The following is a 26,805-nucleotide window of genomic DNA, read 5'->3' as shown; positions in this document are numbered from 1 at the left end:
GGGAGACAGGGATTGGCTGGAGGTTAGGTCCAGCACTAAGGGCCGAGCATGTCCTCGGTGGGAGGAGTCCCTGGGTGTTTCTCTGATGGTTGATGGTGGGGGAGATGCTCTGCTGGTTGAAGGTTGGGGAAATGCTCTGCTGGTTGAAGGCTGGGGAGATGCTCTGCTCGTTGAGGGCTGGGGAGATCCATTGTGGCTTGCTGGTGCGGTGGGGGCCTGTTTGAAGAAGGCAGTGATTTAGTCTGCCTGGCCATCCTCCCCTTTTCCTCCAGCATCATCCTGTACACCTTCATCCTCTCCTCCAGCCAGTGAGCTGCATCCCTGCTTCGTCCTGGGAGAAGGTCATGTGTGCACATCAGGGCAAGGATTTCGTCCAGCTTGGTCAGCATCTCCCTCAGAATTGTTATATAGAGGTCTTGCACTTCTGAGATTACCTACTCTTTGTGTGTCTCCTGGTGTGCCTGCTGAATCTCCATATTGAGGAGCTCTTCACTGCTGAGCTCCTCCCTATAGCTTTCAAGGACTTCTTTCACATCCTCCACGTCTACCCTGGAGCCCGCCTCGTGCGACAATTCCACCACGTCCTGGTGCACACACTGCACCGGCAGGGCTTTGCACGTCCTTGGGGAAGCTGGTGAAGGAGTGCATGCACTCTGGCCACAGCACGGATGAAATTTTCCTTAGCAAAGAACAGACTTAGCATGATTCCAGGCAGAAACATAAAAAAGATGTGATTCAGGGGTGGGTTGGCTCCGGTACCTTTTATAGGCCCTCTCCTTGTTGCGGACAGCATTAGAACAAGCGTGATTAAACCAAGGCTTTCTTGTATTGGTCAAAGGATATGAGAAAGGAATGTATGCTTCCATGCCCGAGAGAATAACCTTTGCAATGCGCAAGGCACACTCAGATGGCTCCCAGCCATGGAAGCAATAATCATTCCAGGGAAAATCAATGAAGTACTGCCTGAGGGCCTCCCAATCTGCAGCTCCAAAGTGCCACAGACGATGTTTCTTTGGAGGGTCCACAGACCGTACTGGAGCAATAGGACAGGTAAAGGTAATACAGGTTATTGAGTCATGCAGACGATATGGTCTGTACAAAGTCCTTGGTACTTAAACACATGTTACTGAAACATGTTTGCATGTTTAACGGTACAGTGTAGTCTGATGACTTTCCAAAACAGTCACTTTTCCCCAGCTTACCACAGTACCCCACATAAATTACCCTCTACCTATACCCACCATCAAGTAAAACACTGAAAGAAATATATCTGTTGTAATTAAAAACATGACTGGTATTAAAATAGCATTAACAAAAACAAAAGTTATGCTGGGTAACCATTTGTTGTTGATGTGTAGCTCCACGACAGCCTCCTACCGCCCCCTTCCATCAATGTTGTTGTTGTCATTGTTGAGATGTTGCTGCTTTTGCACTTCCTTCTTCAACATCTAAGTCAAATCCTTCAGAGTCCAGGGCTGAAACAATGGATTCACATCTTCGTTGGATGTACCCAGATGTAAGACAGCCAGTCATGGTGAATCTGGTGGGTTAAGTCACTGTGCACAACTTTCAAATTGTGTCACCAGGCCAACTGGCACAATACACTTAAGCTTGAGATTATGGCCTGTCGCATTATGCTGATCGTGTAAGTACAAAAACATGTTTCTCAACCATGCGTTACTCAAGGATTGACTGTATTGTACAGTGCAAACTCAGATTCAGAGTGCATGGATGCAAAGGCTTGATGGAAAAGGAAATATTTTAGAATGTAGAATCAGTGAAATCTGTGAGAAAATCATGTAGGCTAATATTCGTATTAATAATTCATTATCTGTTCATATACATGTCATCATACACACACACATATAAATGCTTTGATGTCAACAGATGATGTCAATACCCCAAAATTGCATGAATAATATTTTGGAAAGTGAATTTTCTGCTCTGAGAGTACAGTATTCTCTTTTACCATTATTTTGTGTAACTAACCATAACTTAAACTGGATTGCCAAAAACTTGCTCCTAATTATCTTCCTTTATGGCAGGTATCTCATGGCAAAAAGCAGTTTTCCTGATAGTCAATGCAGCATTGGGAGCAGGGCTTTTGAATTTTCCCATGGCATTTTATGAAGCTGGTGGAATATTGTCTGGAAACATTGTGCACATTGTGAGTATGAAACCCTTCATTTGAATTCTACCTTTAGTTCATTACAGTTATTTTAACTGTGTCATGAATCTTTATTGTATAAAGAATATAGGGAATTGAGGTGCTTCCTAAACTTGACATTTTTCTGATTAAAAGAAAAAAAAAAAATACAGTATATATACTGCAGTCTACCAATTATGACTCATCACAATACATCTTTGATTTAATAAAAGAAGGAATGTAGGTATCTGGAAAAATGTTTCTGGACAAGGAAAGAATATGAACCAGTGCTTTGCTCTTGTTGATTTGGAGAAGGCTTTTGGCAGAGTCCCTAGGGAGGTGAAGTGGGCAGTGAAAAAGCATGGAATAGAGGAGTAGCTGGTTAAAGTGGATATTGCTGTATTTACTATCTATCTATCTATCTATTGCCAGACGCCTCAATCCCGTTTGGGGTGGCCACAAACAAATCGCCTCCAAGTCGCCCTGTCCCCCGCCATTTCACTGCCCTGCTTCCAACTCACAACCCCCTCTCTCATATACCTCTCCACCCCATCCCTCCATCTCATCCTCGGCCTCCCCCTCCCTCTTCCCCCCTCCACCTCACTCACATACACTCTCTTCGTCAGTCTTTCACCCTCCATCCTCTCCACATGGCCAAACCACCTCAGTGTGTTCCTCATAACGCTTCCTATCACATCCACATCCACACCACAACGCTCCTTTATATCCTCATTCGTCAGCCTGTCTCTCCACGTGACTCCACAGGCTCCTCTTAAATAACTCATTTCTACTGCTCTCACTCTTGACTTGTGTCCTTCCAACAATGTCCAAGCTTCACTTCCATATGTTAGAGTTGGTATCACAATACTGTCATGTAGTAACTTTTTCACTTCCATGCTCACTTCCCTGTTTCTTATCACTGCTTTCAAAGAACCAGCAACCTTTCTTCCCTGCTGTACCCTTTCAAGCACTTCACCGTCCAAACCTCCATCCTTACTCATCACACTACCCAAGTACTTAAACGTACTCACATTTTCCAATTCTTCACCATCCAACCTCGCTGTACATTCACTAACTTCACCTCTCTCAAAGACCATCACTTTACTCTTCCCTACATTCACCTTTAGATTCCGTTTCGTACACACTCTCTCAAACTCATCCACCAAGCCTTGCAGGTCCCCTTCGTCTTCACTCAACAACACAGTATCATCTGCAAACAACAGTACAGGGAGTTTCCAAACACTATCCTCTCTCACCAGGGCCACTCCAACATCCACTACCCTACCTTGTACCTCTTTTATTACCCCATCCATGTACAGATTGAACAACCATGGAGACATGACACATCCCTGTTTCAAACCAACTTTCAAAGAGAAAAATTCACTTAGTTCACCATCCACACGCACTGCAGCCTTCGCACCATCGTACATACTCTTCACAGCATTCAACAACTTCCCATCTACTCCATATTTTCTTAACACTTTCCACAATCCTTGTCTATCCACCCTGTCATATGCTTTCTCCAAATCCATGAAAGCCGCATACAACTTCTTTCCCTTCTCTAGAAACTTTTCCACTAAAGATCTAAGAATGAATATCTGATCTACACAACCTCTTCCCTTCCTAAAGCCTCCCTATTCTTCTCCAACTAATTTCTCTGTTCTTTCTCTAACTCTGTCTATAAGTATCCTACCATACACTTTTCCTATTATACTAAGAAGACAAATGCCCCTATGATTACCACACACTTCTTTTTCCCCTTTTACAAGTTTACTTACCATGACTTTATAGGTCCCTTGATAAAATAGTAAACTCAGAACTTCCTCGGGGGGGGGGGGATGGAGCTCCTTTTGTCTGTTTCTTCCTGAGTGTGTGTATGCATGTGTGTGTGTTCGTACCGAATTGTATCTTTGCAGGAATGAGTCAAGTTTGTACTGTCCTGTGTCTTAAACCATTTTTATCGTACAAATCCTTAAATTTGTGAATTGTCTTGGCACACACTATTTCATTCGGTAGTTTACTCCACTGATCAATTGCCCTGTTTGGGAAAATTAATTTCCTTACATCTTTATCGCCTCTCTATTTATGCAGTTTTTTGCAGCGTCCTCTTGCTGAACCTTGTACAGAGTTTGACTCATATAAAGATATTTTAGGTATGGCTAGATGCTGGCCAGGTCTGGCCAAGCACGGAGCGATGTGTCACACGTCTTGCCTGCCCGGCATCTCGTGTGTGTGTGTGTGTGTGTGTGTGTGTGTGTGTGGAGTAAGTGTGGGTGTGTGGAAATTTATACTACATTTTTTTTTTAAGCTTGGTAAATGTGATCCTTAAAGGTGGTTGAATCCTCCAGTACTATATCAGAGAAAAGAAGCTATTGTAATGATCATCCAAACTCAGTTTCAGAGGATTGGTCCAGAAGTAAAAGCAGAAAGGCAAATACTCCTGTACACAAGGTAGAGCTGCTTAAGTTATGTATATATTTTTATTTTTCAGATATTCACAACTTTAGCTTTGGGATCCCTCCTTGTGATAGCACGATGTGCAAGTGAACACAACTGCGTAACATATCAAGAGGTTGGTTAAATACTTGAAGTTGCTTTGATTGTTTGATGCTTTAGCAGTTAGAGTCTCCAGGCACTCCCCTGTCTGGGAGTGTTGTGCAAGGTTAGTTCTTGAGCTTTTGACAACACACCACTCCTGCAGTGGTATCTCATAGCAGTGATAATAACCATTCATATCCTGCCTGCAGGTTTTTGAAATTATATGTCTTTTGATGGAATTGTTTTGTATAAACTGTTTTGTACCTTAAATACCTACACCCATCTATCCATCCATCATCCAATTCTACATTGCCCCATGAGGAGCAAAGGAGCCCAGCCAAGTTGGTCCTGACATTTAAGATGAGTGTGACCAGTCTCACTCATCCCTAAGTGGCACAACATGAGCAATAAACCCAAGCACCCCTTTGATATAAACCTACACAGGCTCAATCCGACTGGAGCGCCTTAATTACCCACTAAACCACCAGGTGCCATAATTTGGTTATATGGTTACCACCCAGCATAGTAAATGATCTCCAGGTGTACAGGAAACCATTTGGCTTGTCAGTCAGTGTAGAGTCACCCAATATTCAGATGGAAGAGGAAAGAATGAAGGAAAGAAAGACAGAAGAGGGAGTGTAAAGTCACCTGTATGCAGAAGGAAGAGGAAAGAATGAAGGGAAGAAAGACTAATGAGGAAGGAAGAGAGGAAAGGGCAGACACTCAAAGCAGCACTACATTATGTGAGTGGATGATGAGCGCCTCCACCTACCACTAAATACCTACATAATTCTTGATTAAAATTCTTCCAATAGATACTATCTTTCTTGATCTAGAAATATAGTATAACTAGTTCCTCTTTTGGATCAGCTGATGCTGCGCACGTGTGGGTTGCGATGGAGTGTTGTGGCATCTGTATGTATCTCAGTCTATTGTTTTGTCACCTGCGTCACATTCGTCATTATCATCGGTGACCAATTTGACAGAGGTAAGAATAATGCTTGCCTTTTTTTATGCTACTGTACAGTGCAGTATTATGGTTAATTTTTGTTTATATTATTGTAGATTAGCATGTGTAAAGGTAAACAGATGATTTAGGGAGTGGTTTAGTATCAGTGGTTTTGGTGTGAGACTGTGATGTGTGATGCCTTTGTCATTGGTCAGTACAGGTACTGTATATACAATGTTTATGTATATGGATGGAATTATGAATGAGGTCGGAGCTAAGAGTTATGGAATTGAGAGTGAACTAGAGATGCATGGAGAGGGGTGGGAAATTTCAAATATGATGTATCCAGAATATGCTGTACTCCTTACTATACTATACTCTCCGCCAGACATCATGTCAGTAGATTCACACCTAAGAGTTGGCTCTAATTTTGGCTAAGGTAAGTTTCCTTCCTAATGATGAATTGGTTATCTGTGTCACATAGTATGTTCATATTTATTTATGAATTCCACACTGACTTTCCATGATGCTTGGTTGGTGACTGAGAGAGTGCAGCTGCATGGGTAAAGTGGTTGCAGGGGAGTGTAACTGTATGAAGTTTTTGTTGACTTATTCAGAGATTTGTGAAATATTGTGAACAGTGATTTATGAAAGTTATTAGAGTAATCCCCGTACTATCTGGACACCCACTTTCTGGACACCCCACTTACTGGATATTGTGGGCCTGGACCTTCGGAACCCAAAAATGGCCAAAAAAAAAAAGAAGAAAATCCCCTCAAAATCCGAATTTTTTCCCACCCGTAATTTGAAATTGCTGTGCGGTGCCAAACAGCTGTTTACACCATGGCCCCTTCACCCCTTCCCTCCTCCCCCCTCTGTCCTCCCCTGTCAGGGTTGCCATTTGGTATTTTTCATTACCAAATGTGGGCCAATTTGGTAATGAAAAATTCGTTTGGTAATGAATCAGAATAATGCATTACCAAACGGATTTTTCACATGTATGAGGATACACAGGATGGAGATGGTGGATTGTTTGCTCTCTCTTATTAATCTGCTAGCCTACATAGCGTGAAAATAATCAACATGCTGTTAATTATAAGGAGAGTGATTACATGTATTTCCACTTGTATACTGTATATAATTAGTGAAGAATAAATGCAAGCTTTACGAATTTGGTAATGAAAAGTTAAATTTGGTAATGAAAACTGAAGAGTGTGGTAATGTGGCCATTGTGATCTGGCAACTCTGTTTCCCCGCCACCAACACTCCAACAGTTACCGCCTAACTTTGATTGCGAGTAGATGCTTATCGCAATGGAAGCCACATGTGCTCGTTTTTTGTGACTAAACAGTGAATAAACTGCAATACCTCGCCACTAGACCATACGGGAATTTACAGTGTTGTGCAGTGTTAAGAAATTAGAATTTAGAGTGCATAGGATTAACTGTGGAGTGCAAATTGGTGGTTGAAACTGGCATGGTGCAGTTAAGAACAATGTGCAGTGTTAAACAGTTATAACTCACAGTGCAAAGAATTAAGTGCAGCACAGCACTGGATTACTGTACGTGCTTCAAGAGCATTTTCACCACTGTCCAAGCCTTAGACAAAGCGGCCACAGACGTGCTGTAAGTACCTTGGCTGAGGTACAATCACTTCTAATTCCTCATTCTCTGTTTCCTTGTCACTTATTTCATGCTCTATGTCCATTATTGGTGTAAATAGGGTCTTAAATAGGTGCTATGCATGTCCGGCAGGGAGTTATTTAAGTGGCTTTTGAAGTTAGGCTGGGTTAGGGTCCTTAAGTACCAGTCCAGGACCCAGGGGCCCACTTTCCGGACATGCCTTTGGCTCTATTACGTTGGATAGTTGAGGGATTACTGTATTGCTAAGAGTGAAGTGATGGTTGTCGAGAGGGAAGGTATGTAAGTTTCGTTTCATTTCGTTTATAAAGGCTCCAGCGTGTTTGCATGTGTCAGTCTTGGTCATCTAATGGAGGTTCTTCTTGCTGCTCGATCTCTGGCAGCCTCCCTGTTCAGTCCCTTATCCCTGAGGTTACACTCTATGACCTTGGTTCAGGTCTTTTTTGGTCTGCCTCTAGCAGTCCTGCTCCCACTGTTCACACTTCTGACTTTCTGCTTCTAAGTGTCATCTACCATCCTCTGCACATGCCCAAACCATCTCAGTCAACCTCTTCTCATCACAGCACCAATACACTCCAGTACCATCCTTCCTCTCATCTTTCATAATTGTGTAATTCATTTATGATGCCCAAACCTTGCAGCAATAACAATTATGTTACTAAAGAGCATCAAGATAGGTTTGTTGACATTTGTGGTGGCATCCTGCAAACAGAGGATAATGGATCAGTTTGGACCCAAAATTCATTCATTCCCAAATACAGTAGTTCCAGTTACAGTAGTTAAGTTTGGTTTGGTAAGGTCAGGTCATAGTAGGTTAGGTTAATAGGAATGCATGAGTACTGTAGTGCAAGATTGACTTTGGAGCTGAATGAAGCCTGACATGGCGGTGGGCCACTTGTTTCGGATTGCGGGAAAAACTCATCAGGTTGTGTAGTTGATATCTTCAAAACAACACATTTCTGTAACCTTTAAAATCTGTCACAGTGATAATTACAGTACTGAAAGGGAAAAAAATATATAAATGTAACTTCTAGACATGGGCTCTCCTACAGTTTCTCTGCATGTTGGACAGTGTCATTGTATGTGTGTGTGTGTGTGTGTGTGTGTGTGTGTGTGTGTGTGTGTGTGTGTGTGTGTGTGTGTGTGTGTCCTTCCTGTTGTCCTCAAGAACTGTCGCTTCTGTGCTGACACCCTGCCTAGGTAAACTCTTTTACCTTTGTCTGTCAACTTTACCTCTCCTTCTTGCGGGAAGTTTGCTCTCGTTCAGTCTGTTCCAAAGAAGGGTGACCATTCCTGGCCCTCTAACTATTGCCCAATTGCTTTACTGTTCTGTATTTCTAAAGTTTTTGAATTTATTCTTAACATAGAAAGTTTAAAGCACCTTTCTTGTCATAACCATTCTGATCAACAGTATGGGTTCGACCAGGAACACTTCACTGGCTATCTCATCTTCCTTTCAGCCGCCTGGGCATTGTCCATATGGGACTTTGATGAAAGCTCCGCAGTTGCACCTGACATCTCAAAGGCTTTCGATTGAGTCTGGCATTAAACTTTAATTTCCAACTGCCCTGTTTTGGTTTCTATCTTTCTATCTGTGCCTTCATCTCTAGCTTCCTTTCTAGTTGTTCTGTAGCTGCCGTTGTAGAGAACCACTGTTTTTCTCCTAGAGCTATAAAAATTGGTGTTCCTCAGAGCCCAGTCCTATCACCAACTCTTTTCCTTCTATTCATCAGCGACCTTCTAGGCTGTGTATCTAACCCTATTCACGCACATGCTGTTGACTCCACCCATCACCTTTCCACCTGCTTCCCGCAGTGTCGATCTCAGCAGTTAAACAAGGGATGAGGGTATGACACACTTAAAATGTCTGACTTGCTTCATATCTCTGAGTAGGGTAGAAGTAATTGTGTTGTTTTTAATGCATCAGAAACTCAGTTCTAACATCTTTTGGCCCATCAGAATATACCATAGGAATATCCTGAAATTTTTAACAATACCGAGTTCAATCCTGCATCATCGTTGAATGTACTTGGGGTTTCATTGTCTTGGGATTTATCTTGGAAAGATCATTTTACCTCTTGTAAAATCCGCTTCCAAGAAATTAGGTGTGCAAAGTTAACACCATGCCTTCTTTACCCCTGCACAGTTATTGACTTTACACACAAGTTTTATTCACCGTTGTGTAGAGTACAGCTGTCGTGTTAGGCTCCCCACATACAGCTCTTCTCAGCAAGGTGGAGTCAAAGGCTTTTTGTCTCATTAACTCTCTTGATTTTTCCCTTCAGCCTCTATATCCTCACCATGCTGTTGCATCTTTATCTCCTTACTGTTGTTACTTCAGTGGTCACTTCTCCTCTGAACTGTCTTTTCATCCCTCCATCACTATGGCAGGCATGTAGCACCTGTCTAATAGCTAACTCTCATCCCTTTTCTGTTCAGCTGTAATGCAAGAGGTGACCGTTACTCCCAGTCCTTCATGTATATAACAGGTCATCTTTGGAACAGTCTTCCTCTGTCTGTATTTCCTACAGCATGACCTCCAGTCTTTTACATGCAGTGTGTCCAGGCTTCTCAAAATGAACAGATTGAATCTCTCTCTCTCTCTGAGGGAACAGTTGCGGGCTTATAGCATTTCATTCCTTCTTCCTTGCATTAAAAAAAAAAAAAGGAGGGAGAGAGAGAGAGGGGTTGGTTAGGCAAGGCAAGGCAGGTTAGCAAGGCACGCAGAAAGAGAATAGTTAGACCTAACCAGCATGAGGAGAGAGAGAGAGAGAGAGGGGGGGGGGATGAGTGACAGAAATAAAACAAGACTGTAGGGGGTATATACTCACCAGATACTAGATCTCCTGCGGTTTGTGGCAGGAGATGCATAAGCACAGGGATGACAACAAAGGTGAGGAACTTCAGTATAAACAGAACTGCATCTTTAAGTATGGCTGCCATACATGCAGCCTGCCTTGGGGAAGGAGGGAGGGGCTGATGTGTTGTCAGGCGTTTTGTGATGAGACACACTAGAGGAAAAATAGTATGAAATGTATTGAGAAAGTGGGATATATGTAGTGAATATTGAACATGAGAAGAAGACAAAAGATAGGGACATACAGGTCTCAAATTAGAAAGAAATAGAGTACTGTAAAACCATCTGCAGTGAGATAAACTCCACAATAGGAGAAACCACCAGATTTGATAGCATCAAAAGCAGTGTTCTGATGGCAAGACTCATGGCACTGCATTCAATCCTCCAACTTACAGTGTTGTACTGTTTATTGAGTATTAAACCTGAATTGATTTTAAAAAAATAAAAGAATAAATAAATAAGAAAATAGAACAAAATGCAGCCATCTGTTGTAAGTCAGAATTTAAGTTACAAGTAAAGCTGCAAGAAATTGCATTTGGGTGGTGGAACTAATGGTGTAGATTTCAATTTTTGGACTTCTCAGTGGGTTTTATTAAGTGGTGACGAATAATGACATATGCCAGATAATGTGCCAGCAGCTGATTGAGAGTTTACTGTATATGCAATAAATGTCTCATTGCACTTGCATTTGAGTATACAGTATTATTATACTATGGTGATCAAAACAAGTAAAATGAAAGATCATTTTAATGTTTTGATCGCTTAAATGCATTAAGCAGCAATTCTGTAAGGCAAATACACCCCACCTTTTCCGAAGTGCTGGATCCAGCCCTGATCAGTTAGATTTTTGCCAAAATTTACTGAATTTTCTGTACACCATATGCAGAAAGGTACTTTGTATGTAGAATCTGAATTACAGTACTTATGCACAGCATAACTTTATGGATACCATATTTTGGTGGTTATGACATAAGCATTCTGCCATAAGTTTAAGTACAACGCTTGAAAATTTTCATCTGCTAAGTGAACATAGAATTGCTAAGCATTTTCTTATAAGGGTATGTATTTTATTTTTCAGTGTTTGCTTCATATATTGGGCCTGATTTTTGCCACAGTTGGTACTTAAATCGAAAGTTCACCATGTCGGTATCATCGTTGCTGCTTATCTTTCCTTGCTGTTACAAGAGGATTGATGGTCTGAGATTTATGAGGTGAGTGGCAGAGGAGAATAAAGGTTGCTAACATGATTTAGTGAGACTGCTGAACTATAGTGTAAATGGTATAAATGGAGAAGAGAAGATGAAAAGTCAATTGAAAGAAATGGTTGCATGTGTGTGTGTGTGTGTGTGTGTGTGTATTTGCCTAGTATTTACCAAGTTGTGATTTATGGGAAAGTAGCTGTGCTCATACTGTCCCATCTCCATAACTACTAATGTCCAGCTTGGTTTTGAAATCGTCAGTATCCTTGGCATTTATCAACTGTTTATCCAGTTTATTCCATACTTCAGTAGTTCTGTAAGGGAAGCTGTATTTCTTGATGTCTCTTTTGCATGTGGTCCTTTTTAACTTTTTTCCGTGACCCCTCATTTCTCTTTCATCAAACAAAAACAGTCCTCCCTATCAAGCTTCTCCATACCCATGGATACTCTGTACACATTAATCAGATCTCCCCTTATCCTTTTTTCAAGGGTTGGGATATTTAGTTTCAACAATCATTCCTAGTAGGGTAATTCCCTCAAGCCAGGTACCATTTTCATCGCTGCTTTCTGTATTCTTTCAATCCTTCTTATATCCTTCTTTTTATGTGGTGACCATACCACTGCTGCAGGTTTCAGTTTCGTGCAAATCATTGATACAGTCAACTTTTTCATCATCTCTTTGTCCAGATAAGTAAACACAATGTTTGTTTCTCAGAAGGGTATACTGTATGTGTCTCTGGTGATCTTGATTGTGATTTTCCGGTGAGTGTTTTTCTGAAAACTGTACCCCTAGGTCTTTCTCTTCTATAGTTTTACTGCTCCATTCATTCCCCATTCTGTAATTTCCTGTTTTCTTCTTTGTACTCTTTACAAATTCCATTACTTTACATATCTTTGCATTAAACTGCATTTCCCACCTTTGACTCCAGAGGCTGTGGCACAAAAGAAGAAAACATATAGTGAGTGGATGAGAAACGGGTGTGGGAGAACTTGAGAGGGATGGAAGAGAGAGTTATATGTAGGGAGGAAGAGAGAGGTGAAAAGATTAGTATGAGAGAGTAAGAAGAGAGTGGATGAGGTATTTGGAAGGAATTTGAGTGTAAAGTGGAGGGAATGTAAGAATTTGTTCTGGAAAGAGGTAAAGAGAGTTAGACAGGATGCCAAAGAAGTTATTTGAGGAGTGAAGGATAAAAATGGTAGATTACTAGTGGAGAAGGAAGAAAAAGTGAGCAGGTGGAGAGAACACTTCACGGAATATACATACTCTCTATATACAGTAGACCCTCGCATTGATAATGAAAGCCTCTGTATCCAAGTGTGCTGTAACACAGTTTACCTAGTTGCATTTACCTCATTGCAGTATACAAGATTTGAGCTCAGCTCATGTTGTCTCGTCTCCATATCTTATACTATCCAATCTACTTTTAAATATACGGATGTTCTTTGCTTGCACCACCTCCTCTTCCAAACTGTCCCAAATGTTTGTACACTTATATTTGGGAAATTAAATTTTAACATCATTTGAGCATCTGCTCTTCAGTTTATATTGATGTCCTCTTGACCTTCCATCTTTCTCCTCAAACAGATTTTCTCCGTCAATCTTTTCCAGTTTTCTAACCCCTTTAAACATCATAATCAGATTACCTTTCTGTAAACATTGTAATCAGTTCTCCTCTCTCTCTCTCTCTCTCTTCTCTCACCTAGAGTTGACAATTTCAGCTTCATCAGTCTCTCTTCATTACACAGTTCCTTCAAATGGGGCAGTATCCTAGTCATCCTCCTCTGCACCTTTTCCAGTTTTCTTACATGCTTCTATAACCTGTAGATTGCGCAATTACCTTTTTTTATCCCACCCCATGGTGCGCAGAAAAGTGAGGATTTTTTTTTTTTTTTTTTTTTTTTTTTTTTTTTTAAACTTGAAGATAAACATCCAGGGCATCATCTGTTAAAAAAAAAAAAAATCTCACTCTTTCTCCATCTTTGTGTTGTGCCGTGCGTAAGTTTACGCAGGGGAGTATGGTAGTAAAAAAATGAAAAAAAAAAAAAAAAAAAAAAATTGTTTATTATAAACTTGAAGATAACATCCAGGGCATCATCTGGTGAAAAGAAAAAAATCTCTCTCTCCATCTTTGCGTAGCGCCATGCTTAAGTTTGCGTAGGGGTCGAGTATTTAACGGTGATGTACGGCCAGCGCAGCCTGAGCTGTGGCTCACTGCATGACGCTGCCCAGCCTGAGCTGTGGCTCGCAACGTGACGCTACCCAGCCTGAGCTGTGGCTCACAATCCACAGGTTAAATGAGGTGACCGTATCACTACAGCATATTCTGGTTTTGGTCTTGTCATGGACACAATTATCTCCCTCAACATCTTTGCATCCAGATAGTTAAAAGTCACTCTCATATTAGCCATCATTCCTCATGCCCCTTCAGTGATATTTAAATATGTCTGTGGTGACAGATCATCCTTTATGGTCACTCCAAGATTTTTCTCATCCCTTGCTTTGCTGATTATCTCTCTTCCTGTTTTATACACTACACAAAACTAGGTCTTTTGCCACTTTTTGTCATTTCTTGAACATTGCCTTTTTTTTTAAATTCCATTTGCCAAGTATGGCTCCATCTCTACAATTTATTGAAATTATTTTGCAGTTCCTCACAACAGTCACCATTTTGAATTTGCATCATAATTTTTGCATCATCAGCAAACATGTTTATATAACTGCTTAAGCTTTCTGGCATATAATTTTCATCATCGTCATTATTAGCATCATCTGGACCTCCTTTCCCACCCTAGGGTGGGGCAAGAAGTAACAGCGTCCAGACAGCCAAAGTTTGCCCAGTTCAGTGGGCCACGCTTCCATTCACACATCATTCAAGCCTACGGAATCATGGCTCCATCTGATAAGCCAAAAGGTTTCACCACGTACTGTAGCTTCGTATGTGCCTATCCGATAGTCAGTCCAAACGGTTTCTCGTTAGAAAGAGGTGCCAAATCCCTGGTCATGCGTATCTTCACTTAAAATTCATCCAGCCCGCTTGATCTCTTGTCAATCCCTTAGCCTCACCAGCTTCCATACCTTTTCCTCACACTCATCTGCCATATCTCTCCACCTTCTTCTTGGCCTGCCTCACCTCCACCCTCTTTCAAATTCACTCAGATATATCTTATTCACCATTCTGTTGTCATCCATTCTCTCCACATGACCATATATTATCAGTACATTCTCTTCGATTCTGGTGTCCACAGACTCCCCCACTCCGCATCTTTTACAAATCACATTATTCCATATTTTATGAACTCTCTGTGCTCCATGTACATTCCTCAACAGTCCCATCTCCACTGCTCTTACTCCTGACTTTTCATTTTCATGCCACACCTTAGTCTCACACCCATATGTTATTGTTAGTACTAACACTTATTCATGTACGCCTCGCACAGCTGCAACACTCAAGCTTCTGTTTTTTATCAAGGCCTTCATAGCACCAGCTACTTTCCTTCCTTGTGTCACTCTACTTTCCACATCTTTAGCACATTTTGCTCTTTTCTATCACTGTACCCAGGTATTTGAACTCTCTCACCAATCCAGTCTCTCTCTCTCTAATGTCACACTGGGAGTCACCTCTTTCAGCAACCATCACTTTAATCTTTTCTGCATTTACTTTCAAGGCACGATATTCACAGGCATCTACAAAACTCTGCCAAGTTCTAATCCGGTATTTGCAAGTAGCAATGTATCATCAGCATACAACAAATTTGAGATATTCCATCCATCACCATTAGTTACCAATGCCATCCCTCTCTCCTTTATGTGTGTTTTTACTTCTCTCATCAACCCATCCATATATATATATTGAACAACCTTGGGGACATCACACAACTGTGTCACACACCAAAATTGATCATGAACCATTCACTTAGAAGCCCATATCCCCTTACTCTTGCCTCATTACCATCATAAAATCTCTTGACTGCATCTAGCAGCTTACCATCTACACTATACATGTGCAAAACCTTGCACAATCCTTCTGTACCTACTTTGTCATATGTTTTTTCCAAATCCATAAATGCCATAAGCACCTTATAATCCTTCTCACAAGCCTTCTCCACCATCTGTCTCAATGCAAATACAGTAATCCCTCAATTATCCAACGTAATAGAGCCAAAGGCATGTCTGGGTAATGGCTCCATCCTGATAATGGACTTCTCCTCTGGCCTCCATTTGTACATAACCTAACTTTGACAGCCAATGTAAAAGGCCACTACAGTACATCATACAACACTTGTTCCAGCTGTTTAACACTAATCCATCTGGTCAAGCAGACCTATAAACCACAGCCAAGCAGTACCATGGTGAAGCAGACTCATCAAGGATGGACAAGCAGTCATCACAGAGCAATATCATATAGTGACATGAAAAAAAAAAAAAAAAAATGGCTACACAAGAAAAATGCAGTGGGCTTAGAAACATAATGGTAAAATGGAATAAAATCTTGGTAAAATAGAATAAAATCATGGTAGAATATAGTAAGCTAGAAAAAAAATTGTCAACGCTCACAGTTCGACCCGCATCAGTCTTACCAGGATCTTCTGCTTCTAAAGAGTCAGCACTACCCTCATCTTTTTCCCTGGTGGAAGGGTCATCATCACACACCCTAGGAAGAGGCTTGCAAGGAATAGCTAGGCCTGAAGCAGTTAGGGAACCACCACAAACACCACCACTTTCTCTGCCATATCAACTGTCCGAGAGAAGCTGCTTACTACACTGTCGCTGGGCGGGAACTGGGAACGACCAAGGGGGTCTCTAGCGGACTCTGGGTGAACTACCCAGCCAGACAGGGTGGTGCCACTGGGCTATTCTTCCCTGGCTGGGCGCAAAAATGTTCGCGTGTCTTTAATTTCCACCTGGACACATGCATTCTGTGCTGATATTATGAATAAATGTACGAATAATGGTTTCAAACAGCCGGATCACAGCATCTGGGTAATGGCCGTCCGGATAATTGAGAAATTACTGTTTTTGATCCACACATCCTCTGCCACTCCTAAAGCCACCTTGTTTATCACTCACTAGGTCTCCTGGTATCTCCCTTACTTTCTCTGTAAATTCTTTCATGTACCTTTTTTACAACACTCAATAGACTTAAACTTATGCCACAATTAGTCTTGCACTCATTTTGCACTCCTTTATTATTTGACAGGGGTACAGTCACAGCCTTTTTCCACTCTACTGGCACAGTTTCACTTATCCATGGCTTCTAACATATCTCCAACAAGCACTTCATTCCACTCTCTCCACTACACTTAACTTGTGGATTGCGAGCCACAGCTCAGGCTGGGAAGCATCTCGTTGCGAGCCGCAGCTCAGGCTGTGCTGGCTTTGTATCACAGCCAACTACTCCGCCCACACACAAACTTATGCATGGCACTACGGAAAGACGAAGAGAGAGAGAGATGTTTTTTCTCTTCACCAGATGATGCCCTGGATGTTTATCTGCAAGTTTATAATAAACAACACAAAAAAAGTTTTTTTTTTTTTTTCACTACTCCCCAATATAAACATAGCATGGCCCTACTTAAAGACAGAGAGAGAGTATGTTCTTTTTCACCAGATGATGTCCTGGATGTTTTTCTTCAAGTTTATAATAAACAAAAGCTAAAAAAAAAAAAGAAAAATTCCCTTCATTTTTTGCATACCACGAGGTGGGATAAAAAATGGTAATTGTGCAATCCAAGAGTTAAACATCTGTGCATGCGCCTCATCAACACCAGCTGCTTTCATATTTTTTAGCCGTTTCACAGCGTTCCTCACTTCTGCAGATGTCACGTTTCATGGCACTGCATTCCCCCCTCTGCATACCTCCAAAACCAATCATGTGCACATTGGCTCTGATCTTTCTATTCCCATTCATCATTTTACTATAATAAAAGCTTAATACGAGCCAAAACTTAGCTCTGTGGTACTCCTTTAGTCCCTTTTTTCCATTGAGTTTTGTATTCTCATATAACTGTTCTTATTTGTCTTCCGCTAGATAATTTTCCATCTAGTTTAGCAATTTTCCATTCACCTCTCAAGTAACTTTTAATTTCCTTAGCAGTCATCTGTGCAGCACCCTGTCAAGCTCCTTGTGATTTGATTAGACACAATCTACCCAGCCCTCTCATTCTTATATGATATGAACCATTCTGCTGTAAATCTCAGCAGTTTGTGACACATGATGAGCCATCCCTGAATTCAAGCTGTTTTGGTGTTATTACCTCGTGTGTGTGTGTGTGTGTGTGTGTGTGTGTGTGTGTGTGTGTGTTTTTCAGTCTACGGAGGTATACAAAACGTCAGATATATTGACATTCTTACTTTTTATTTTATTTCCAGTTACGTTGGTGTGGTGTCTATATGGTACCTGATGGCAGTGATCATTACAGAATACTACAGAGGAAGTTATCAAAGAGGACCTGTTGTAATATATGATGCTCATTGGACTCAGGTAACACCATAAAGGCATCATAGTTTTTATAGAGGGTTGCTGGGTTAAGAGGAAGATACATTCCAAGGATTGCCCATTGGTGGGAATTTACCGTAAAGCAAGCCGTGCATTTCTGAAGGGTGTATGGTAGATTTTTGTTGCAAGTACATTGGGTTTTTATAATCAAGTGTACCTTTCCATCCATCCATCCATCCATCATCCAGTCCTATGTCACCCCATGAGGAGTGTAGGAGCCCAGGGCTAGGCAAGTTGGTCCTGACATTTGAGATGAGAGTGACCAGCCTCACTCATCCCTAAATGGCATTACATGAGCAATAAACCCCAATCACCCATTGGATATAAACCTGCACAGGCTTAATCCAATGGGAGTGCCCCAGTTACCCACTAAACCACCAGGTTCCATAACATTGACATAAATTAAAATCCCACCCCTACTTATAAAATGTTATGAAATATTTTATAAGTAGGAATTTCAAACTCTTCAACAAAATCTCTCCTATCACTTTTTATTCATGACTTTCTAATGGCCGCAGCATTGAAATGTTATGTATAAATGCTTTGAGTTTCGGCAATTTGTTTCAGATTGAGCTAACATTAAAGAAGACTTTCTCAAGGGACCCCAGTCATTTTGTGGAAACCCTTAGCTGTCCCCATTTTCCAGAGGCAGTGATGTATCTGGAATTAGTTTTTTCTGTTGTGGGCCAGTTCCTAACATAAAGAAGTCAGCAACTGTGGTTCCCCAATCAGAGGAGCACGATTTCTTTTCCGGTGTTTAGAGTCTGCCAACTGCCGTAGATAGGGTCCTCCAGTGAGGCAGAGTCCTCCCACTACAGCGAGTCATCTCTCTTTTAGGAGGTCCTCTGACTGTGGTGGAGAGCCTGTAGTGTTTTCTGAGAAAGGAAGTCTATCTTTTTGAGGCCATTTCTTTGACTTGGGAGGAGAATCTGTTGATGTCTGCTGTGTCTCTACTGGACTGCTGGCCACCACATCATGACTTGACCTTAACAAGCTAAAGAGATACTGACTGAGGCAGTCACCAGAGTGAACCTTCCCACTGTCACTTAAATCTATACTCTCATGAAGGTAAAATTTTTGTTGCCCATAATACTCATCAAATAGGTCAACAAATTTCACCAGGCACACAAGTAAGGTAATTGTCATCATATCATATTGTATTATCTTGTTTATAAAGGCTCCAGCATGCTTGCATACGTTGGCCTTAATGACCTAATGGCAGCTGTCCATGCTGCCCGATCTCTGGCAGCCTTCCTGTTCAGTCCCATAGCCTTGACCTCGTCCCAGGCCTTTTTTGGTCTGCCTTTCACAACCCTACTGCCATTGTTCACACTTCTCACCTTCTGCACCCAGTTGTCATCCTCCATCCTCACTAGACTATCCCAGTCTACCTCTCCTCGTCACAGCACCAATACATTCTGTTACGGGATGGGAGTACGCAACACAAGATAACAGTCTGATTGTGTAAAAACTGAGAGAAAAAACAAAGTGAAGAGGGAAATGAACAAATGGTTAAGTGATGAAAAACAATAAAAAAACAAACTCCAATCTCGCAACGCAGGTCTGAAAGTAAATAAAAACGGCTGATGTTAGCAAGGGCAAAGTAAACCCAATGAAAAATATACCAAATATAATAAAGCTAATAATATTTACAATATTTACAGTGAGATAATGAAAACACAAAAGAATGAGGAAAATGAAAAAAAAAAACAATCAACCTGATGATACCCTGAATAATCCCATTAAAGTCTGGGAACAAACTTGCCAAACGGAAGAAATAAAATCATACAAAAAAATAACTAACCTGCACTCAGTTGCCCCAAATAATAATAATAATAATAATAATAACAATAATAATAGTAATAATACAGCAATGCTTTTGATAGGATGCTGATATGAAGTGAAAAAGATGTTCAGAAATATATACAGTACACAAAACACTGCTTCTCTTCCCTCTCTCTCTCAGTCAAACACACCCTATCTCGATGCCAACCCAGAAAAAACTGTCCCCAACCAAAATCTTCAACCTTATTTATGCTCGCAGTGGTGTTCACGCACCAACACGCAGCTATTCCAGACAAGAATTATACACAAAAGAGTCAAGCAGTTTCATTTCTCTCCTGCACTCTAAGCATTATAAATATCGCTGGTGAATACAAATCTTTATGTCGCGCCAGTCCAAGCTCCACCAAAGTCATTGATATTAAAAACAATTTTAGTCACACCCGTGTCGAGAGAGCTCACAGAATTAACTAAGACTTTATAAATATACAAGCAACAAACAAGTGAGAACAAGTACACACACACGCTGGTAACACGCACACATTATACATACATATACACAAAAAATATACAGTATATACACTCGTACACATGGAACGATTCAAATCCCATGTTTTTCTCTCAAATCTTTAATCTCAGTCCTGGCCCCCCCCCCCAGGGGGGGGTATGTATTATGATACCATAAGGAAATCACTTTACCTTTGAAAAGTATGAAAAAAAAAAAGTTTTGCTCTGCCTCTGAATCCAGATGCTTAAAATTACAGTGCCACGTTTCATACTGTATATGACGACACCATTTGTACCGGTTACTGTATATGGTGTAAAAATTATCCAGTATCATACCATTTATAATGACTGATGAGAAGTAACTAAAGATAAAATATTCCAGGTCTTCAATGTTGTCCCAACCATATGTTTTGGATACCAGTGCCACGTCAGCAGTGTCCCTATTTACTCCTGCATGCGAGATCATCAGGCCTCTATCTTTATGAAGGTTTGTACAGCAGTAGTTAGAAAAGAAACAGATGAGAAAAAACAATAATGAGTTTAGTTAAAGTACAGATAACACAAATTTAGTTAAGCTTAAAAAAAAACTCAAACAAAAGCCTTGAGAATAATAACAGGATGCTCTAGGACTACTTACACCAAGGAAAAAAATGCTTCCAACAGAGGACCATGTGCATAGATAGGCACACAGTTCAGCACAAGACCCATCCTACCCTTTTCTGTTGCATCATTACCCCTCGCCACAAGGAAGAAAAACAACTGCCAAAAACTCCAGTGCCTTAGTAACATTCCAACTCCTCCACCCAACACTGCACCTCACACTTTTAAACACTTAGCCACCACAGTCATTCATAGTCTTCAGCCAAACAGCACCTTTTATAAATCCCCACCAGTCATCCATCCCTCTTGTACTATACCTAGAGAGAGAAAATCTTGGTAAAATATGTGTGTGCCCAACATGGAACTAATCTTCCCATCAGCACCCATCAGGTGTGTGTGGAAGTCAATAAAATATATGCTGAAGTGGCACAAGTGATGGAAGTGCAGCTGTGCCAGCAGTTCTGTGCCAGCAAAGGGTGGTTGGACTAGTTTGTAAAGCAACATGGGATTCACCACAGGTGGGTGCATGTTGAAGCCTCCTCTGCTGGCACAGAAGCTGCTGTTGCCATTAATCCTGTGTTGATGAAAGTGATCGAGGAAGGTAGGAGTGAAATAGCCTAGGTTATTAACCTCTTTGTTACCAAAAAATAGTTGTCTTTGCATCCATGTGGAGAAAAAAAGTGTACAGGTGCACTGAGATTATTGAAATCAGCAGAGTGAAAAGCAGTTAACAAACTATTTAACTTTGGCAATAAAATAAAAAAACTTCTCTCAAGTACTATGTACTTCACATTATGGTACTAACTCTTTCCATTGGTTATGATACTACCACTTGAGCCTGTACTGTAGTTCAGGTCACTGTAATGATGTTGCTTAACTTAGGGGGGGGGAGCACTGTCCTTCATGTAAGAAGATAGAAAGTGGTGCAAGAAATGGGAGGTGAAAAGTTGTAGCAGCCGTGAAGTTAGAAGTTGAGATACTTGGAGATATGAATATATCTTGTCTTTTGGCCAATCTATTGGAAGTCAGTAGCCATTAGTTCTGAATTCAGAACTGATGATACTGTATTATATTCATATAACCCTTGCTGTATTTCAGGCGTGTGTAGTTGCAGTGATCATGGTCCTCATAGTATATACATTTGCAGCCAACTATGGGTATCTCACCTTTGGGTCGCTGGTTGATGGTGATGTGCTGTTGTCTTATGATGCCACACAACCACATATACTCACAGCTATCCTCCTCCTTGCTATCAAGTCTTGGACTACATACCCAATACTCATGTTCTGTGTCAGGTAATTAGCACTGGTTTTATTCTGTCTTAGTTCATGGATGAGATATGTTAGATTAGCTTACAGAATTACAAGTTATTCATTCATATATCTAAATAAGCATAGAGGTTAGAACAGAAAAATATTAATAGTGATTAGTATCATGATGCTGGAGAGAGCCACTTTCATGCAGTGGCACCAAGACAGTCTCCCTCGAGCATGGTAGATAAGCTTCTGGAGGTGGAAAGTTGGGGAAGGATCTGTTGGTGTACACAGCAACCCTCACAAGCAACTGAACATCTGTTAACCCATTCAGCATGGTGAAACCTTTTAGCTAGATAAACAGTTCTGCAGGCAGTTGCACCCTGAGCATAGTGTGTTACACTGCTACAGAAGTTAACTTTATAAAAAAGTGTCTGCAATATTCTTGCTCAGAATATAATAAATATCTTGTTGCATTAAGCCCTTTCAAGCACTTGTAGCTGATCTAGTGGCCGAGTCATTTAATACTCCTTCCATTCATCATCCAATCCTACATTGCCCCATGAGGAGCGTAGGAGCCTGGGGCAAGGCAAGTTGGTCGTGACATTTAAGAAGAGAGTGACCAGCATCACTCATCCCTGAGTGGCATTACGTGAGCAGTAAACCCAAACCATTCCTTGCATATAAACCTTCACCAGCTCAATCCGATTGGAGTGTCGCAATTACCCACTAAACCACCAGGTGCCAAAATTTGGTTATATGGTTACCATCCAGCATAGTAAATGGATTCCTGGTGTACAGGAAACCATTTGGCTTGTCACTCAGTGTAGAGTCACCCACAGGCAGAAGGAAGAGGAAAGAATGAAGGAAAGACAGAAGAGGGAGCATAAAGTCACTCAGAAGCAGAAGGACTTTTTTTTTTTTTTTTTTTTTTTTTTTTTAAAGCATAATGCATGGAGTTCTGCATATCTCATATTGCTTGAAGCCCCTCTACATAAGAAGTGCTAATGCACGACCCTGACTGACATTTGAGTGAAGAGGAAACACATCAAGCTTGTGAGGCTGGCAATGCAGGTGAGCAAGGTAGCAGAGTCGACCTGTCTCATGACTACTGTCCTTCAGTCTCACCACCACTCTCTCTGATGTTTGTGTTTCATACTTTGTACACTGGCTTATTAAGTACCTCTTTAGATGTCTGTGAAGGAGATGAGCATTTTATTCCATTGGGATAATTCAGAATAAGAGGAAAATATTGCTTGAATTGTCTTGGAGTATATTTTGCTTGAGAAATAGCATGTAGTAAATTGTGACAAAATTCAGACAACAGCCAGACTTCTTAGAACCTTTTAATTTTGCTGTTAAATCTGAAATGCATAACTTACTCACAGAAAATTAAGTAATTACCATTCTCCCACATAATGTAGTATGACCTGGTGACCGTTGACACACTGAATGGTTTCCTGTAACTGAGAAAACCACTTACTGTGTTGGGTGGTAACCATATACCCAACAAATAATCACATGGCAAACTGGTAGGTTTACTGCACTCCAGTGAGATTTCACTAAGGGTTTAAATCCAAGGGTTGGTTGGTTTTTTTGCTGTCGTGATGCTGCTGAGCAGCAAGAAGCGTTTCACTCACTTAAAATGCAGAGTATCTGGACTGAGTAGCCTAGACTTGAGGGGGGAGGGGGCAGTAATGGATTCAATGACAGATATTCTGGCTACCAGTAATGATTTTCTTCAGTGGAAAAGAGGCTCACTGTAGTGAAACAATTAAGGAAAGAAGCAAAACCTCTGCATAGCCAGTGTACTCAATGGAGTGAGTGTTAAGGCTCCATTTACATACACAGTCAGCAGTTGAAAAGAGTGGTTCCACAGTTTTACTTTGATGGTAAAATTGTTTTTTTTAATTGTTCCTTTGTTTCTGAAATACTGATTTAGTTGTAAGACTTTGGATAAGTCAGTGTTGAATGTGTTATCTATCTGTGTGGTCCATTTCACTATTGGTTTTTGATTGCTTCCCACAGTATCTGGCAACTTACCAGTAGAAGGGTCTTCTACCCTAATACAGTATGTGTTGGATTATATAAGCTAGGTTAGGAGGGGCACAGTAGTTCAGTGGTAGAACATCGAGCTTGGGGCTGGGGGGTCGTGAGTTCGAGCCGTGCCCGGGTCTGCCGTGCTGGGAGGGGTAGTTCCCTCCTGTAACCTAGCGGGGCTATATTACCATTGATGTCTAGCTCGGGGATTGTTTTTTTTAAATAGCTTAGACACTCCAAGGACAAACATGGGAGTGATTGTCACCATTTCTGTAGACTGATGTTATGAACATTTGAACAATGCAGGAAGTTAGAGTAATTAGGAGAATGTTTGTTTATGAGGTAATTGTCAGTGCTTGAAGAGGAAGACCTTGAGCTATGTATGTAAAAAGAGTTCATTTTGTAGGTGAGAGAGTAAAGAATAATGCTTGAAAATGCTAAAGAGATGTGTAATGACAAAGCAGGCTGTGATTTTTGTACCATGGTCATCAACTGTGCAGGAGTTCCCAAGAGGGAGTAAGGTATCAGCAAGCCAGGTAGATAGATAATTAAAGAGTTAATAGATCCCTTTAGAATGTCAGTGATAATTTCAGACTTGCAGTAATGTAGTAAGGGTGGATTTAGAAGTGCTAAGGGGTATGGAGAAAATATGTGAGAAAGATTGTAATGTACTCTGCATATGACATCGTGGTGCCCATCATTCTTTCACTTAATGTAGTGCAACCTACTTCTTCCTAGGTGACCGTTCAATGAGTGTCAAGTCTGATGGTTCCTGTAACTCTGGATATGATTTAGGTTGCTGGGTGGTAACCATATCAGCAAATATGGGGTGATGTGGAGCCTGCTATGGTGCTCCTGTTAAATGGGTGGAGACACAAATGCAGTTTCCATTCAGGAACCAAACTTCCATATTCCTCCTTGCACCACAGTGAGGTGGTGTCCACTGCAAAGGGTGTCCACCACAGGGGAATGTCGGTTTACTGCACAAAATAATGCTGTAGAGATGACTGCTTGACTGTGGTTGACGGTCTTCTCAACCAAATGGACTGAGATTACTACTACTACAACTACTACTGCAGATGAGGGAAAAGCATATGGCACTGTAATGTGAATGAATTCTGTGTAATTATGCATGTATTTTGTGTGGATGGAAAACTTTTGAATGTTGTAATGAGTTTTTATTATGGTTATGTTGTGTGCCGGATAGGCTGTGTTGGCTAGGTGAATGTAATGCTGTGTGTGGAATAAGTCTGGACCTATCAGGTGGAACCAGGATTCCAGGGGTTTGAATGGGAGTGTGGCCCATTCATTTGAGCAAACCTTAGTTAGTGCATCTCTATCAAGTTTTTTCTGTCTCTTTGGACTGTACATCTTTACACCTTAAGATGAGAAATGATAGTTATGATGATATTGATGATGGTGATGATGATGGTGATGGTGATTATTATTATAACAGTGATGATGATGGTGATTATGATTATTATTATGACAGTGATGATGATGGTGATGGTATGTAGCATTTGCAAGTGCAGGTGGATGTCCAGTGTTGGAGTGACATAAGGGTGTATACAGTAAAGTTTCCTTTGGCCTTTCAGCATACTTATGGATGAGGTTATGAGAGTGGCTGAAACTTGTTAATATTGAACAGGATCTTTGGAGACTGAAAGTTTTGTGACAGTCTGTGAGCACCATATGCTATATTAAAATTAAATGTCGGTAAGAGTAAAATGACAGCTATGATGTTCTGTTATATGGAAAGACACTTGAATTGGTGAATAAATTTATTTACCTTGATGCATTAACAGAAAGAAGTGGTAAATGCTTAAAGGAGACTTTGGGTGTAACAGTGCTGTAAATATTTTGTAATGGTTTTAGCTGGATATGAGAAATCCTAGAACTAATTCTACTTGGTACACTATTGACAGAGAAGCCATGGGAGATCTGTATATTCAGCTGATGTCTGTCACTCCAGACCAGGCGAAATCATCAGAACCTACCCGGCGCAAGGTTTGTTGTGTTATAATGTAGCAGCTGAACTGCTGTTTTTCATGTAGTTCCTATTTCAGACTGTAAGTATAAGCAGATGGTGAGTATTTATCATGTTGGCCTGTGGAGTTGACTGGGGAGTAAAATTTGAGAGGGCTCCATAATGAGCCCCCAGCAAGGATGGAGTGATTAAAAGAGTTAAGCATTTGAATATGCATATGAATACTTCAGATTTCTAAGAATGCAGATATGAATACAAAGAAATACTGTGAATTCAAATGTGTATATCACTCACCATCCACTCATTTGATGTAGTGCTGCTCTCAGGTGCCTGTTTTTTCCTCTCATCCTTCCTTCTTTCCATCCTTCCTCATTTGTCTGTCTTTCCTTCTTTCTTTCCTCTTCCATCTGTCTACTGGTGACTCGACACTGAGTGGCATGACATCTGGTTTCCTGTACACCAGGAAACCATTTACTACACTGGGTAGTACCCATATAACCAAATTTTGGCACGTGGTGGTTTTGTGGGTAATTATGGAGCTCCAGTCTGATTGAGTCTGTGAAAGTTTATATCCATGGGGTGTTTGGGGTTTATTGCTCACATAATGCCACTCAGGGATCAGTGAGGCTGGTCACTGTCATCTTAAATGTCAGGACCAACTTGCCTAGCCCCTAATAGGGCAACGTACGATTGGATGATGAATGAATGAAAAAAGAGTTTTGTCCCTCTACTGTAGAGATTCACAATCTGATTCTGAGTTATTCCCTGAACTACTATCAGACCTATTTACATGCAGAATATAATGTTCTT

The 26,805-nt window shown here is 40.9% G+C and overlaps 1 protein-coding gene across 1 annotated transcript in view; it reads left to right on the top strand.

The window, feature by feature from the left end:
• LOC145401342 (sodium-coupled neutral amino acid transporter 7-like) overlaps positions 1-26,805 on the top strand; it is a 43,518-nt gene that overhangs the window by 10,367 nt on the left and 6,346 nt on the right. The window contains exons 2-9 of the mRNA XM_080273667.1: positions 2,046-2,167; positions 4,638-4,718; positions 5,555-5,672; positions 11,209-11,341; positions 17,700-17,811; positions 20,498-20,602; positions 21,814-22,010; positions 25,934-26,015. Coding sequence (XP_080129793.1) covers positions 2,046-2,167; positions 4,638-4,718; positions 5,555-5,672; positions 11,209-11,341; positions 17,700-17,811; positions 20,498-20,602; positions 21,814-22,010; positions 25,934-26,015 — 950 coding nt within the window. The remainder of the gene's footprint in view (positions 1-2,045; positions 2,168-4,637; positions 4,719-5,554; positions 5,673-11,208; positions 11,342-17,699; positions 17,812-20,497; positions 20,603-21,813; positions 22,011-25,933; positions 26,016-26,805) is intronic.

Source organism: Coenobita brevimanus, chromosome 55 (genome assembly GCF_032717465.1).
Source record: "Coenobita brevimanus isolate Jiangsu-jjx chromosome 55, ASM3271746v2, whole genome shotgun sequence".
Lineage (NCBI taxonomy): Eukaryota > Metazoa > Arthropoda > Malacostraca > Decapoda > Coenobitidae > Coenobita > Coenobita brevimanus.
This window is presented reverse-complemented; position numbering and strand designations above follow the sequence as displayed.